An 18,233-nucleotide genomic window follows, 5' to 3' on the forward strand; every position below is an offset into this window, starting at 1 on the left:
ATCAAATAATAACAAATTCTGCCTTTAATAAATTAGGATCGCTCCAATTACACTACATTAAATTATATTTCTCAATTCTTTTGGTTGTAACGAAATCTATTTTGTTTACAGCTCAGCTTCTAAGGTATCTGATGTGTTGGTTTCTTTGCACCAGTCATTTCACAATAACCATCGTAAATGAGAGAAAATCCGTAGTATGTACGAAATTTGGAAGAAGTCTTGACTTTAATGCTGCAAACTAGTCTGTGTGTAGATCAAATAAGATGGATTTTAGCTCAATCAACTTGTACTCAGCATTTAATTCCTTAAGTAGGGTTTGTATTCAGTGGAAATAAACATCTTCTGAATAGCAAAATACATTCCAATTTGAATACGACAAATTCACTTCAAACATAACAAAAGTCATAATCATATGCGTTAGTTTATGCAGATTTCCAATAACTACGTAAATATTACTAAGTATTGTGACAAATTGTCATCAATATAGAATTGGATAAGCTTGGTCATGTAACAAAATTCTTAATTAGGCTTTGATAGAATAGTCTTTCAAATATAATTTGTTTTTACAAGTCAGCGCTTGGCAAAGGGAGGAATTCAACAACTGAAAACCAGTATCAGTTTACTCATTTAACCACTAAGTAGGGCAGCTCAGGTTTTGTCTTGGACTCTGAAGTAACTATTCATTTAAATACATCAACCCCAATTTAGCTTCAGCTTTTATGCAGAATAAACACACTGGCTTTATACTTTACATATGTGCAATAGGGAATTAGGCAATATTGTACTATTGGGATCTAAAAGAACTCCCAAATGCTTTTCAATCATTATATTTACTGGTATTGCTAATTTATCTTCTATTATGACATTGTAACTCTAGAACTCGTTGTACATGCTGACGAGTTCTTGGAAAGCTGCCAAAGCCTCTAAGAGCAAGGGACTTGGACACAGGTAGGCCACATCCATGCGTTTGCAAAGTTTTGGATTCAAGCAAGTTTTTTTTATTATCCCCCAATGCCAATCATTTACCAAAGTTGATCCAGAAGGGCTTGCAGTGCTTTGCTCTGTTTGCAAGCTGATTCCAGAGGAAAAGAGACCGCCATTGTCCTAAATTAAGCTAAATGGACAATAGACAATAATAGACAATAGGTGCAGGAGTAGGCCATTCGGCCCTTCGAGCCAGCACCACCATTCAATGTGATCATGGCTGATCATTCTCAATCAGTACCCCTTTCCTGCGTTCTCCCCATAGCCCCTGACTCTGCTATCCTTAAGAGCTCTATCTAGTTCTCTCTTGGATGCATTCAGAGACTTGGCCACCACTGCCTTCTGAGGCAGTGAATTCCACAGATTCACAACTCTGACTGAAAAAGTTTTTCCTCATCTCCGTTCTAAATGGCCTACCCCTTATTCTTAAACTGTGGCCCCTGGTTCTGGACTTCCCCAACATTCTGAACATGTTTCCTGCAAATGTACTGGGGTGGTCTCCTGTTGAGAAAGTACAAAGATGGCTGCCACTAGCTATTCCCCTCAGTACAACTATCCCATTCTCAGTAATAGGTTATGAAGTATTTGTCCCAAATGTTAACATATGGGCATTCTATTTATGGCATTTTATTGGGGGTATTTTTTAAGATGCTTCGAGATGTGCAACAATTTCAGCATTGATAGAAAATTACCTTTTAAAATACTCTACTTTCTAATAAGAAAATAATTTGGACAAGACATTTCACTAGAAATAGAAGAGCAGAAAAATAATTTATATCCTGACCCAAGATTTGATGTTTATCAATGTCTAGAATGACAGGGACTGCACATCAATCTAGGCAATTATTTTCAATGATGAACAGACTAAATTTAAGTTACTGATAGAGGCCAAGTTAGCTACGTTTAAGTTTTTATTCAAGTATAGAAAATCAGAATATTTATGTATGGTACAGGTACATTTTGAAATCAACATTTCCAGAACCTGTATCAGCAAATTAAAAATTGATGCAAAGCTACTCTGTAGCTTATTTAAACACCATTTAATATTCTGAAGAATGCAGAGAGTTACAATCTTGGGAATTGTGGGTGGTCCCAAACCCCAATGGTTGCAGCAGTTCAAGGCACCTCACATCTTCAAGGAGAATTAGGATTAAGCAGTTAAATGCTGCCTTCACCTGCAGAGCCCAAATCCCTTGCATGGATATGAAAGAAAAATCACTTCTATTAATGAAAAATTAGTGAAGAATTTTTACAACATATATCTGATTCGATGTCTTGTTCATACATTTTGAATAAAAACAATCAGAAGGTATTGTGCGTGTAAACGTACAAAAGGATGTCGAAAATAAATTAAATAGCACAGTTAGACAAAAATGAGAAAGTGCACACAAATCCTGAAGTTTTGAGACAAGAGTTGGAAAAGACAAAAAGAGTTGGAGTTGGAAGAGACAAAAAGACAAGAGTTGGAAAACTGTTTACCACGCAAACCATGAAGCAAAATCTGATCTCTTCACTTGTTTACTTTGCTCTATCCAGTTGCCAGCAACTGGAATGAACAGGAAACCGTGAAGCTAAGGGGAAGAATACCAGCCATTTCAAACTGTTGTTATAATGGTGGAACAAATAACAGCAGACAAGTGTCGTCTAGCATCAAAATCAGCGACAGAGAAAAGCATGTCACAATGTGCCACAGTCTGATCTTTGAATACAATTCCTTATCTTTTGAACATTGTTTAGAGAGAAGGTTGCAAGTTTATAAACTGCTAAATTTAGAAGTGAAAACAGTTTCAATTATCTTTAATGGCAATTTAAAATGACACAGCAAGTATATTTGGACAATAGAACAAACAGCCATTGAACATCCATATGAATTCCAAAGAAACTTATTTCCCAGGAGAGTTACTAGAATGTGTAGATCTTGCTCCCATGTGGCTGATAGGGGTCAACAACACAAGTGCAATCAGGTGAGGGGGGGGAGAGGAGAATCAAAAGAGGTGAAATTAGCTGAGCTATGGTGGGAGTTGGCTAGTGCGGCACATAAATATCAAAATAGACCAATTGGATCATATTACAATTTCTTGCTCTACAATGCTGATTTTACAGATACTTACAAATGGTTTTATATTTTACAGTCAATGAGATTCAGAGATTTAGTGTAATCGGAGATTAGAGGGATACGTTTAGAATTCTGAGGGGTATATTTTTCACACATAGGATCATGACTATCTGGAATGAGCTGCCAGAGGCAGATAGAATGACAATGTTTAAAAGGTGTTTGACCAAGTAAGGAATGGGGGATATGGGCCTGATGTGGGCAAATGGGATTAGTATAGTCAGTATGGACAAGGTTGGCCTAAAGGTGGACGTGATTCAGTGCTGTATATTTCTATGATTCTCTGAAATTGCTAAACCATACCAGTTAAAATACGTGCTAAATCAATGAAAATCTCTGAAGCTTACAAGACCATTGCACAAACACACATATACATATACACACACACATATATATATATATATACATAGTGTATATATATGTGTGTGTGTGTGTGTGTGTGTGTGTGTGTGTGTGTGTGTGTGTGTGTGTGTGTGTGTGTGTGTGTGTGTGTGTGTGTGTGTGTGTGTGTATACATATGTATATATGTGTATAAACATGTATATACACATATATATACCATTATTGATAATATACCTATTATAAAAAAGTTTTGAAATATTCAGAAATATTGTAGCTAGCGTACTTATCAAACAATTTTTTTCTTACACAAACCAAATTACGATCTTATATAGTCGATGTACCCCACCCATTCTTTGCAAAGTTACTGCGGAAAGGAAAAAGATGAATCACAAAATATTGAATTTCTCTCATAGTCATATCTTTTTAAAGCTCTCTCCAGCACATTAAATAGCATTTGCTTGTGTAAACTTGCAGACATGTGGAAGAAAAAGTAGATCTGTGCAAGCTTGGCTAATTTTTATTTTAAATGGCTTGTGATCACTTAGCTTTTTGTGCTAAGTTTATGCTAAAAACAGAAAGAAAATTGGGATAGTTTTAACTTTAAGCAGAAAGTTGGCTTGGTTGGTATCACATCAGACCTCTGCCCAATAGTGAGCGAGGTAGGAGTGAAAGTTTACAGCACTGGAGGGTTGAGGCATCATGGATAGGACAGTTGAAAAATTACTAATCACCCTCATCTTCCACTATAGGGCTCATGGATTTGTAGGTTACAGTCCAAATGCAAGCCCAGTTACTGTTGTTTAAAGTAGGTTAAGGGTTTCAACTTCCAAGATTTTTCAGTGCAGTAATTTCCAGACCCCTGATATTCTCTAGATGAAAAAGTCCTCATCTCGACTCTAAATCTTGTACTAATTACTTAAAATTGATGCTCCTTTGCTTTTGACTCGTCTGGTAAGGAAAATAGGTACCTCTTATTTATTCCCCCAGGCCTTGATAATGTTGTACATTTCAATTTAATATCCTCTCAACCTCCTCTGTTCTAAATGAAAATTCAATCCTAACCAATCTTTCCTCATAGCTAATATTTTCCACTCCTAGCAAAATTCTCAAATCTCCTCTGCAACCTCTCATTCAATTACATCTCCCCTGTAATGTGCTGAGGTTAAGGGAAATAAATATCAGGAATGGGTGCAAGGTCGCCTGTTTTGCACTTCTACATGAATTAAATTTCAACCCTTTTTTCCCCCAGTACTTACCACATCCTTTTTCAGTCATGCAAGCTAACTCGAATTGACTTTTAAAAGAGGTGGGGAGGGAGCAAAGGGGAAGAAATGACCTGTAATACTTGTCATACATTAAATTGTCTGACAGGATCCCCATGGTAAATATTTTGGGGTCAGAGGTAAGGCAAGTACATTTGAGCATCAAGTTAGAAAGGAAATCCTTTAAAACGTCACTATGTTTGAGGTCCAGTAGCACGGCTGTGTGAATGGTAATTTAGTGGGAATGAGCAAGTCTCGTGGCAACACTGGCTCAGGTGGGATTTGAAAGGGGAAAGCACATGAGGCAAAGCGCAGACAATTGAGGAATTTAAAGTGGCGGGGATCTTTTGGGATAGGTAGGCTTCTTGGGAACACAAGAGCAGCAAAAGTAGATGGTCTCAATCTTCATCTTTAGGATCTCAAAGTCAGTTAAACGTTGTTGAAAGCATGGTCTAAGGCAGGGATCTCCAAACTATGGCCCGCGGGCCACATCCGGCCTGCCACGAGATTTTATCCGGCCCGCAGCAAGCTCTTACACAGCGGGGACTGGAGGCAGAAGCTGCTGGCGAAGGTTCACTGGAGAGCGGATCGCCACCGACCCAGAGCCGGGACATGGCGAGAGATTGCAGCGCCCCCTTGCAAACAACAAACCCAAGGAAACAAAGAAAGTGGAGCAGCGGCACAGATCTCGCTGGCTCTGGGAGAGAGGGAGAGGGGAGAGAGAAAGAGGGGAGAGAGAGAGGGAGGGATCATCCGCCGCAAGTGGCGGCGCTCCTTCACCGGACCCTCTGACACCCTCCCCGCGCTCCCGCTCTCACCCGCTGTTCCCTCTAACCCGACTCTCCCCCCCCACTCTCTCTACCCCTCTCTCTCTCCCCCAGTGGTGGTCACTGTATTTTTTCTGTTTTATAAATAATTGCATACCTATATTTCAAGCTCTTTTAAAAAATTGAATATTATTTATTTGTTGCCATATAAAGCTAATGTAATCTAACCTAACCTAGTTTAACCTTTCCTAATCTAATCGAATATAACTTTTAATCTAAACTTTTTTGAGTTCATTAAATTTATAAAACTCACACTTCTTTATTTTTTCCTACGGCCCATGAAAATGTGCCAAATATATAATGTGGCCTTCATGCTGAAAGGTTTGGAGGCCCCTGGTCTCAGGAAGCAGAAAAGGGACGAAGGGAATAAGAAGTAGCCTGATGTTTTTGGACTCTATTATCATAAAATGTGACATTTTTGGCTGAGAACAGAAAAACATGGTGAATTCATACATAAAGCTCATTGAGCTAAGATAATAGGCATTACATCTTTTATGGATATGGTGTATCATTTCAACAGACTTTAACAGTGTGTATAGTTTAATAACGCATCACACATAAAATTTTACTTTTTACTTCATGTTTTCTATTTTCTCTCAGACATTAAATACATTCATTCATATTCCTTTATCAGTCTTTGCACTGTGAATTTCACAGTATTTTATTCTACTTAATTAAATAGATGCAAAAGCACAAAATTGCCTGCCAGAGTCCCTCACTTGCAGTAAATCTGAATTTATCTTTTGCTGATATCCCAATGTCACCCTGCACTCAGGCTTGGGTTGGTTGGTTCATTGCCCCCAGTGTATAGGTGGTTGCTAGGATATTGGGCAAGTTGAAGTAAATATGGGGTTGGTGCTTCATGGTCAACATGGATTCAGTGGACAAAATGGTCTGTTGCTGTACTTCATGACTCTAATCTTCAAAGGTCAGACCTGGCTGGCAGAAGGGCTTTGAACTCAAACACCGTCACGATGCTAGATGGCAATAGGATGGCAATAGGATTGGGCTACTCTTAAAACAGAAAAAAAATTGACAGCCAGTTCATTCCTACTGCCGTGGTGTCAAAATTGCTGATGGTATTAGAACGTTCAAAATTAAAAAATGACTAAGAAAGTAAAAAATGTTAAAGTTAAGACGTGAAATTCTTTGACCATTTAAAAATAAAAAAATGTAAAAGTTTCCCATCTCACGTACATGGGAATCCTGAACTTGGTATCTCTCACTTGGTGAGTTACCTGCAATTTCCTGCAAGATTCAGACTACCATTGCCTGCCCTCTACACACAAATCGCTCACCTGGGAAGTTATTGCATTATATTTCCAGCAAGCTTTAGCTAAAAATGTTTAAATACCCAAAGAGTTAGCTTAAATAATGCAGCTGTCATTGAAAGACCTACCATTGCGTAAGGCCCCGAAAGACCATTTGCATTACATAGCTCCTTTTGCATAAATATCACATGATTTTCAGCTGAATATTACCAGGTGAAAGTTGACATACGAGATTTATAGGATAATGTTGCCGAAACTTGTTCGCAAAGGTAGATCTTAAAAACTGTCTTCTGGAGGAAAGAGACAGAAAGTGCCAGAAAATTTTAGGAAGGGAAATCCAGAGATTCAGGCCGAGACACTGCTGCCAATAATTAAAGGCAATTACATTAAAACCAGACATGCGTTGAGGGAACCCAGAGGGCCTGATACATTTTACTGTGCTTGTGAATCTGCACTTGTAGGGAGGGACAGGAAAATGGTAGATTAAAACAAGAGCGAGAATTTTTAAATACTAGAATTGCCACATGGTAGACAAAGTTCAGAGCACAGGTAATGGATGAATAGAATTCAAAGTAATTTAATATCCAGACTGTTGAGTTTGAGATGACAAGTTTATGTAGGGCAAAGGATGAGTCAAAAGCATAGTCAAAACTGAGAGAATCAAAAGGCACGAGTGATTCAGCAGGATGTAAGCAGAGGAAGCTCATCTGGCATAAGCATACAACAAATTACTTTCGTAGTAACCACATCCTTTTTCATATATTTATTGAATCAACAAGTATTGGGGCAGAACCTTAAATTATAAAAAATCTTATCTACACTTTTTTAAATTTCTCCTTCAGTGAAATTGCCAAGACTTTAACTTGCCTCATCTTTACGGTTGGCATGAACTCCAGCATTTTTGCCTTTGCCGTGGTGGCTGGGCTCTTTTCCAGTGCTTTTTAAATTGATAATGTGCACCTCTTGAGGAAGCCCTGTTGTTCCTCCACTTGCGCAGCCTGATGACACAGTAAAGCTCTCAAGCAATGTCTTAACTGGATGGGATTCATCCACTGGTGCAAGTACACAGTCATTTCTTTCCAGAGGACCTGCGGATAAAACATCAAAACCAAGTTGATTAAGAAAAATGTCTCCAAAAAATATATAATTATTCAAATCATGGACAACTAATTTTCCTGTAAAAACAACAAGCATAGTTTGATGAAACTCTCTTAGCCCACCTCCAACAGTTTAATGTGCTTGAAGTCATTATTTTCTGCTCACGTGGCTGTATGGAACATTGGCACTAAGTTTAATGAGGTCAACAAAGAATCCACTTATCAATACACTTTAAAATAAATGGTTCCGAAGATCCGCTCACAAACAAAACCCAATAGACTTTTAAATGAAAAGACAGTAGCACTTGAATACTCAAGTAACTTGCTCAGTACTTAAATGCCATTATTCTAAAAATGCCAGCATAAGTTGAGAGAGTTTATACAAACATCTAACACTAACTGGAGTCCTAGAATCGGAAGGCTTGTAACTCTATGAAGAAAACAAAAAACAAAATAATGAAAGCGAAAAGGAACAGCTGTTGTTTTAATCTACCATTTCGACAAGCATCCAAAGACATTTTGCAGACCAGGACTGGAAAAAAAATGTAAGGAGGGGTGTAAGGCATGATCCATGTCCTTTGTTGAGAGGTAATCGACTTACAGGCAAGAATGGTTCCAAACATGAGAAACTTCATTTATTAGATTGATTCTAAGATTGAGGATCTTCAACGACATGGCAAGACAGAAAACACTGAATAACCTCCCTGAAGCAAAGATGGTTGACAACATATTTTAGATGTGTACAGTATAAGATAATTTCAGATTTAGTTAGGGTAAACAGTAGTCTTCGGGATGGATGGTTTAAGGAAAGGGAGAACACTGACTTAAATTTATGGGCAATACATCCAGGGGAGATGTAAGGAAGATCTTTTAAAATAGAAACAGTCAACCAGGGCCTTCTGAGAGGGAGCTAGATAGTAATTTGAGACAAAATTAATTTGCAGGAATTGGAGGAGGTGGGGAGAGTGGAGAATGCAGCTAACTGGACACCACTGCATAGATACAGTATGGACTTGATGGATCAAATAATCTCCTCCTGTGCCAAAAAAATTGCAAGAAATAACATGTCAAAGCAAACAGGAAAATATTGTGTGAATATAAAATACCAGTGGTATAAATTAACTCTAAATTTAGTCAACAGCATAAATATAGGCAATGTAATTGTATATATTTTACTCGTTTTTAATGGTGGAAAAGAACACAATGTAGGATTAACACGTCTCCAGAATCTAATAAACTCAGAAATAGGCGAGGGAATATGCAACACACAAATAGATTCAGGATTTTGCCTTAGAATTAGGAAGCATTAAATGTTATTCCATTATTTTAAAGCGAAAAAAGGGAGAAACTTGATAATTACAGACCTAGACACAAAATGCTAGAGTAACTCCTTCAAACGTCCAAAGAAGGGTCTCGACCCGAAACGTCTCCCATTCCTTCTCTCCAGAGATGCTGCCTGTCCCGCTGAGTTACTCCAGCATTTTGTGTCTACCTTCGATTTAAACCAGCATCTGCAGTTCTTCCCTACATATAATTACAGACCTGTGAGTTTGGTCAATGATGTAACTAAGCATTTGAACAAATTTGTTAGTTGATCAATGAGCCAACTTGTCTGACAATGAGCCAATCTAGTTGAAACTTTTGAATGAATTGCTAGCATGGCACAAGGCGAATTTCTCCAGATCATGCAAAAGTCATTTAATAAGTTTGCACGCAAGAGATAAATAATATCAATCACAAAATTGTTCGATTATCGGGACATATGACAATTAAACACTTTTGATTCTTGTACTGAGGGTACCCTTGGGACACATGTAGGGAATTGGCAGGGAGCCAAAAAGAGATTCATGCAGAGGTGGACAAAAATGAGAGTAACTAAAAAATGTAAAGAGCTTTCAGAGCATTGGTTCATATTCAAAATAGATTAGAATTTATGAGGAATTGAATTGTTTATTTACAGAAAGTATTAGTGCTACACCATTAAGGAGGTGAAACCAAACGGCAAACTTTTACCCCAGGATAGACGTAATCTGGAAAACTCCATCTGTTTCAATTGAAATCATGCTAAAATTCAATACCTTTCTGTTAATTAAAATCACGGGATAATGATCCCCACAGTTAAATAATGTGACAGATTCCAAGATCTGCTCCATTTCCAAGTCACGCTCCATTTCCTGTCCTTTCATGTTCCCACACCTGCCACATTTATTCCAACAGCATGAAAGTTTCCAAACATCAATTCTGTCTCTTAATAAAATGGATTGTAACTATTGGACAGGCCCAGTCCTGTCAACCTTTCTCTCGTTCACATAAAGCACTCAACTGACCTAGTTAAGGACTGCCCCAACTTGTCTGTTGAAGGCAAGTGTGAAAGCCGAGTGATTGCAACTCATTGGGAATGTGATCATTTAGCATTATGGTTACCAAGTTACAATACTTAATTTTAAAGAACTCACTAATATATTAGCACGGGCAAGTTCTTGCACAGCATAATGCTGCTTGAGTTAATGAAAGACTTTACATTTAATGAAATAAATTTAACAGGGTTTCAAACTAATGCTGTCACGGACATAGAGCTAATAATTAACATAATTTACAAGAGAACATTTTTAATTCTTCATCCAACATGAAAAAAGTAATGTATTAATACAAACAGCTGTAAATTTTGTAATAAACGTTGATCATAATTAAGAAAACAAAATGCAATAATAAACACTAACCAAAAGCAGCTAGCTAATCTTAATCTTTTTTTGCCCTCACTGGTGAAAAAATTCTCTCATCAGACAGAGTTCAAAATTTGCTATGGCAACTGTTTAGCTTTGTTTATCTGAAAAGTTAATTCACTTCACATTATCAGCCTCTTGAGGAGAATAGTAGCTCTAAGCTCTTAGCATAACAAAATCCGATTTAGTTCCTTTGCAAATAGCGAGTACTTCAAAAGGCAAAGAACTGATTACCATCAAAAAGACATGTTCTGACATTCAGTACATATTAATTTTCCAAATCTTGTAGATCACGAATCAACAGAATAGTTCATTTTCAGTCAAATATATGGTTGCAGACATCACCACTGCACGAACTGTGAACCAGAACATGTAGCAAATTAGAGGCAACCCAAGTGTAACAGAATATGTGTTTATGCAGGAAATTTTGACAATACTAAAACAGATTTCAGTGCATTTTTAAAATCTGGGGCTGACAGCAAACCTCTGGCGTTGAGACAGCATGCATTACTATCCTATCAGGCCTACACCATGTAAATGTAATTGTATTGTCACTACCATTCACCTTGTGTGATCTGTGGTATTTCCATGCTTGGGACACTAGTATTACAAGTCATCCTTTCGAGACCCCCAATAAAAATGTCCTGTTAAAGATAACTGCGAGATAACAAAAAGAATCACTCAAGAGCTGCTGGATCATTGGACCAGGGTGTGTAGAGACAATAGACAATAGGTGCAGGAGTAGGCCATTCTGCCCCTCGAGCCGAATGGCCTAGAGGATGGCAAGCTGGTCATGGGTCTTGCAACTACTGAATGTTGCTCATGTGCAAGCTGCAACCACTACACTGGAAACATAACTAATTAATTAATGGCCTGATTCATGATCAGTGGTCCACTGCTCAGGCCTATTGATGATAGCCTTACACTTGTGTGGTGACTGGAGTTAGGCCTAAGGTAAAGCTGCCAAGGCCATTATTTGGGAGGCTATGTTGGGTGCAGCACTTTGTGGTCAAAACCGTAGAAGTGCTCTTTTTAAACAGATTTAAAAAATATTGGTGGTGTTTAAAAATATTGGTGGTGTTTAAAAATATACCATTGGTGTAAACAAATATTTTTAAAGTTAAATTAAAAATACAAAACTTAAAAACATGTTAAGGTATTTACAAATCAAAACATAAAACAAAAGTAACTTAGAAAGAAAAATAATTTCGCCGTTCTTCTGGCTGAGAATTCTTGATGAAATGAATGGGGAATCCAATCCCACAAGATCTGGATGAAAGAGACAGGGACAGATTCCCAGACAGAATGATACTTCTTTAAGAACAGCAGATTCTCAAGTTTAAGACTTGCTTGCATAGAACAAGTCAAATTGTGATGGTTCCCTTCACAAACACCTGCTACAACCTGGATCACTTGGACCAACATTTTAAAATGGTAAAACTATTGTTGAAATGGAGAGTTATGACATAATGTTCTCACTTATTTCACTTCCAGCATTTTCCTTTTTGTTTTGGATTTCTAGCATTTAGTTTTCTTTTTGCTCCTTAGCAAATAACCAAGCATTTAGGGATGGAATCATAAAATACAAGGGGTACAGGTAGATAGTTCCATGAAGGTGGGGACAGGGAGATGAAACAGCATTTGGTACACTTGCCTTCATTGATCAGTGTATTGAGCACAGTGGTCAGAACATTGAACGACTGCTGCATAAGACATTGTTAAGGCCATACTTAAGAGTACATCATATTATTCTGCTTGCCAAAGTTCTCTTTATTCTACACCATACCCCCAAGGACCTACTATTTACTGTGTGGAGCAATCTAACATGAAAGATCACAGATTGCAAGGAACAAAAGCAGAGGTTGACTGTATGGAACGAAGCGACTCTATTGTCATTCAACAAATTCCTGGACAATTTTTCACCCTAGCACCACTTTCCTGCCCTCACACCATACTCCTTGATTTTCATAATATAGAAAAGATTATCCATTTGTTTTAAATATATTCATGGACTGAACCCTCACAGCAGGAAGACCTGTGAAAGACTTGTGCTGGCCCAGCTGAAAAACATCACAACCCCCCTGCTGGACTCCCTGCAGTTTGCATACAGGACCAATAGACCAGTGGATGATGCAGTCAACCTAGGCCTGCACTTCATCCTCCAGCACCTAGACCGCAAGGGGACCTATGCCAGGATTCTGTTTGTGGACTTTAGCTCTGCTTTTAACACCATTGTGCCAGAGCTACTACACTACAAACTCTCCCAGCTGACTGTGCCTGAACCCCTCTGTCAGTGGATCAGGAAGCAGCATGTGAGGCACATCTCGGGCCCGCAGACCCTCAGCTTAAGAGCACCGCAAGGCTGCATACTCTCCCCTCTCCTTTACTCTCTCTACACCAATGACTGCACCTCCACAGAATCCTCCGTCAAGCTCTTCAAGTTTGCGGATGACACTACCACTACCCTGATTGGACTGATCCAGGATGGGGAGGGATCTGCCTACAGATGGGAAGTGACACAGCCGGCGTCCTGGTGCCATCGCAACAACCTGGAGCACAATGCTCTCAAGACAGTGGAACTAATTGTAGACTTTCGAATAGATTCCCCTCCACTCCCCCCACTCACCATCAACAACACCATAGTCACATCTGTGTAGTCATACAAGTTCCTTGGAACCATCATCTCCAGGGACCATAGAGGGTGGGCCACCATCGACTCCACAGTCAAAAAGGCCCAACAGAGGATGTACTTCCTGTGGCAACTGAGGAAACACAATCTGCCACAAGCAATGATGGTCCAATTCTATACTGCTATCATTGAGCCCGTCCTCACCTTCTCCATCATGGTCTGGTTTGGCTCAGCCACCAAGCACGACATCCGGAGGCTGCAACGGATCGTTCGCACAGCTGAGAAGATTGTTGGCTTCAACCTCCCCCCCCATTGACGAACTGTACACTGCAAGGGCCAGGAAGCGAGCGGGCAAGATCATCTCTGACCCCTCTCACCCTGATCACAAACTCTTTGATGCACTTCCCTCTGGAAGGCGACTCCGGACTGTCAAAGCATCCACAGCCAGACATAAAAACAGCTTTTTTCCCCACGAGTGACAGTTCTACTCAATAACAAAAGTCTGTAGTCTCTTTTTTGCTCTGGTTTATTTTCACCCACATGTTTAGACCGTAATGGTGTATCATTGTTTTGATGTGTTTACTGTTGATGTGTTTATGCTTTATTCTTAATTGTTAACTATATGTTTGTGTTGTCATTTGTGAGCGGAGCACCAAGGCACATTCCTTGTATATGCATACTTGGCCAATAAACTTATTCAATCATCTTTTCGGTAGAAAATTCTAAAGATCCTCTGTCATTGAGGTGAATATTTATTTTCTCATATCTTTCAAGATTGACCAATGTCTTATTTTGAGACTGTGACCCCCCCCCCCCCCCCCCCCCCACACCTCTTCTAGACACTACTGCGGGAAAGCTTATCCCCCATTTCAGTCTCCAAACATTCTAAAATGGTGGGGCCTCATTTGCTACCTTTCAGTTTGTGGGAACCCTTCCAGAATCTATAGAATTTGGATTATGACAACTGATGCCAATTTCTGGATCTCCATACCTGCCTCACACATAATCACATCCTCCTGTTCCTCTTGACTGACCAATTCTATGGTACTTAATTTAAAGGATGCAACTGGAATCAGGCAAGTTTCCCTTTCTTTAATGTAATAAAAAGTAATTGCAGATCCTTGATACCAAAGACAGACACAAAATGCTGAAGTAACTCAACGAGTCAGGCAGCATCTCTGAAAATGGATGTGATGTTTCTGGTCCGGACCCTTCTTAAGGCTGAAGGGTCCTAACCCAAAATGTTACCTAACATTTTCTCCAGAGATGCTGCCTCCCACTGGGTTACTCCAGCATTTTGTGTGAATTTTAGGTTTCCATTCCTTGATGTATTGCAATATCCTAATCTTGGGCACCAGTTTATCATTTGTGACCTGATGTTTATGGGACCTGAAGGTTTCCTTCAAATTCCAACAAACTGTGGCTGGAACAGATCTTCTGCTCTGCCATCCCCATTCATAAGATACAATTATGTTGAATTTATAAAATAGACATGATAGGAACATCATATGTAATTCTGGTCATTCCATTATCAGTTGGGTGAGAGACAATTGCAAATGCATATAAATGATCAGCATATTAGAAATAAAGATAATTAGAAATAAATGATTAAAATTTACAGGTGAAAGGTATGAAGTTTTAATGGAAATAAATTGCAGGGACATCTAAAAATTGTTTGATTTTATGAAAGATCTTGAGAGTGTAAATAGTTAACCCTGGTTTCCACTGGTTGACAACTCCTAAAATGGCAGAGTGGATGCAAGTGGGTTGATCTAGGATTACTGTGAGAAGAATAAAGGAGATATATCAGAAGAAATGTTTGCAATCAGAGGCTTTTTTAACACAAAATGCTTTCCATAAGTAGCAACCAAAGCAGATCTACATCATTTAAAAGTAATTGGGTAATAAGTTGAAGAGAAAAGTAAAGGTTACAGAAATAGGATTAGCATTGATAGCTTCAATTAAAGAACCAGCACTAGTACAGGCATAATGCCTCTTTCAAGATTCAAGATAGCTTTATTTGTCATCCAAATTGGACGAAATTCAGTCACCCACGGTCCAACAACAATAGCACCAAAATAGGCATTAAAATTACACAACCCCAAAAACACACAAAAAAAGAAACATCCATCAAAGAAACATCCATCACAGTGAGTCTCCTCCAGTCCTCTCCTCACTGTGATGGAAGGCCACAATGTCTTTTCCCTTCTCCTGCTGTCCTCTCCCGCGGTCAGGTTGTTGTGGTTGCAGGCCGCGCCGTACGGTCCGCAGCGGCCCGAGCCTAAGGCGAGTCGCAGCCGCTCCCGCAGCCTCCGAAGACGGCCGGCTCCGCTGATGATAAGTCCGATCCGGGGCGGTCGTGGCTCCCGACATTGAAGCCCCCGCCCAGCAGAGAAAAATCCCGCGGCATATTTTAGGCCGCGCCGGACGGTGAAATGTCCGCGACCCGGGGCGGGCGAACATGCTGCCGCTGCCGGAGCTCCCGATGTCGGCATCCACGCGGCCCGAGCCTAAGGCGAGTCGCAGCCGCTCCCGCAGCCTCCGAAGACGGCCGACTCCGCTGATGGTAAGTCCGGTCCGCGGGCTCTGCGAACCGGAGCCCTGGAGGCCGCCAGCTCCAGGAGTTGGGCCGATGGTAGGCCGCAGCAGGAACGGAGACCCGACCCAGAAAACAAAGGTCGGGTCTCCGTTCGGAAGGGACACATATTACAATTTTACAGTTCCCCCCCTCCCCCACACACCCACACATAGTACACAAACACAAAAACACGACATCACATCGACAATTAAGATACAAAAAAAACAACAAAACACAAAGACAAATGGACCGCAGGTAAGCCGCAGCTGCTATGGCAGCGCCGCCATTCTGTAGTGTTATTCTTAAGACGCCACAAAGTAGTAATCAATGGGCCAGATTGATGTACTTTGTAACTTGCATCCACTGTCTGTTTTTGAATTGCATTCCTTAAGAATGTGAAAATAAAATAATTTTAAGGATAACAACACAGATGTTCAACATTAAAATAACTCACTGGAGCAGTATAACGTGCTACTACATGAAACAATGCACCTTAAAATTGCCAAAGTAAATGAAGATTTGTTAAATTTAGATAAATTAAGATTAATCTGATCATTTTGTGTGACAACCTTTCAATGAAGAATGTGTAGGAAAATAACCGCAGATACTGGTTTAAATCGAAGGTAGACAAAATAGTAGGAATGGGTGACGTTTCGAGTCGAGACCCTTCTTCAGACTGATGTCAGGGGAGGGGGCGGGACAAAGATAGGATGTAGTAGGAGACTGGAAGACAGTGGGAGAACTGGGAAGGAGAGTGGAAAGAGAGGGACAGAGGAACTATCTGAATACTTTATGTTGTCATCTTGTTACACATGTTAAAAAAATGCTTTAAGTGTTTAAGGGGAAAGTAAATTAGATTAATCAACAAAGGAGGAATTGGAAGGAAAATAGAAAATGTCTCACTTTGATTTTTGCAGGAAATACTATTTTTATAAAAACACAAATTAATTATATGTGATGAATGGTTCAAAGTGTTTAAAATTACATTTGTCTGATCACTTCTCGTAAAGGCAGGATTACACAGGCAACAACAACTGCTTGAAGATACAAGTTTGACAACACTTTACATTATACTTAATTTCATCCACAACCAATGTTCCCACAAAGGTCACACGAGAAAGGTATAAACAAAACCACGTCTAAATGCTAGCCATTCAAATCCAAAGATAAACTGGTCTATTTCAGTACACTCAGTGCTCAGTAAAGTTGATTCAAATAACATCTGGCAAAGGTGGTTATAAAAGTGCTCCAAACAAGTTTCAAATAGAGCAAAATAATTGCTATATATGGGGGGTTTTTTAAACTCCATCATGAAAGGCTGTTCGCCATTGAACATCCCTTTAATGACATCCCTCAAAAGGATGGAAGTGTGCTGGTTACATCTGGTCTGGCCGAAATGTATCTAAGATTCACAGATGCATGTGATGTTCAACTGCCATTAAACTTCACACTTGAAACAGGCACAGCAAAGGCACCCTATGCCCAAACGTCCTTGCAGCATCCTCAACAACATCTGACAACTTCTGTATTAATTGGAAGAACTGGTCCACAGACTTCAGGCAATAACGAAGGATCATCACAATCATAAAATCTTATTTTTCGGACAACATCTCAGACTCCTAGATCACAATTACTGGGATTATGATGTTTCATAGCCAAGTCATGTGGAAGAAAAGGCAGTGGCACAATGATACATGCATTAATATTGACCCTAGACGCAAAGCCAAATTATGTCAAACATGGGGAAGATCACTGTCTTCAGCTAATTAATCAGTAGTCTTACATATTTAACAATTTTTACAAGGTTCAGCTTTCCTATGAAGAGTAGTGGCCAATTAAACAGCCAACAGGTAATGGAGCAGTGGCGCCATAAACATTAATTTCCTGTCGACTTGTATAGTCTCATGTGTAGCTTATCCAGGTTAGTGCCCTTTTTTTGTTATGCCACTCTTGGTACAAGACAGGAGAAGGCTTCATAAACATGGCAATCTTCAATGGTAGATTGCTTGTCGACAGTTCTGAGGATGGTGGGTTTATCATAGGACGGGAGGTGGAAAAATCAAAATTCTAATGAGTTGAGAGGGACGAGAGGGGATCTTTTCAAGTCACTTAAGTTGACAAGACTAACGTCAAGTCACTTAAGTTTTTAAAGGAAAAGTAAAAGTCTGGAAAAGTAATGCACAATATTTTTGTGGTCCACCCACAATTTGTGTCTTTTAGTCTTATGACAAAAAGTAGGAAGGAGGAGGGGAGGGGGAAGAAACTGACTCCATCAATAAGGCAAACTCGATGCATGGCTCAGTACTCACAGAACTGTAACCTTGGCATTTGCATTAAGCCAGGATGACACTGTCACGAATAGAACTGAAGAAACCTCAGCATTAACAAGGGGAATCTGTACGACAAC

At 39.5% G+C, this 18,233-nt stretch overlaps 1 protein-coding gene across 4 annotated transcripts in view; it reads right to left on the reverse strand.

Moving 5' to 3' along the window:
• tgfbr3 (transforming growth factor, beta receptor III) overlaps positions 1-18,233 on the reverse strand; it is a 126,984-nt gene that overhangs the window by 88,077 nt on the left and 20,674 nt on the right. For all 4 annotated transcript variants that reach the window (XM_078408204.1, XM_078408205.1, XM_078408203.1 and 1 more), the window contains exon 3: positions 7,667-7,887. In XM_078408204.1, coding sequence (XP_078264330.1) covers positions 7,667-7,887 — 221 coding nt within the window. The remainder of the gene's footprint in view (positions 1-7,666; positions 7,888-18,233) is intronic.

The sequence above is a fragment of the Rhinoraja longicauda genome, chromosome 11, assembly GCF_053455715.1.
Source record: "Rhinoraja longicauda isolate Sanriku21f chromosome 11, sRhiLon1.1, whole genome shotgun sequence".
Taxonomy (NCBI): Eukaryota; Metazoa; Chordata; class Chondrichthyes; order Rajiformes; family Arhynchobatidae; genus Rhinoraja; species Rhinoraja longicauda.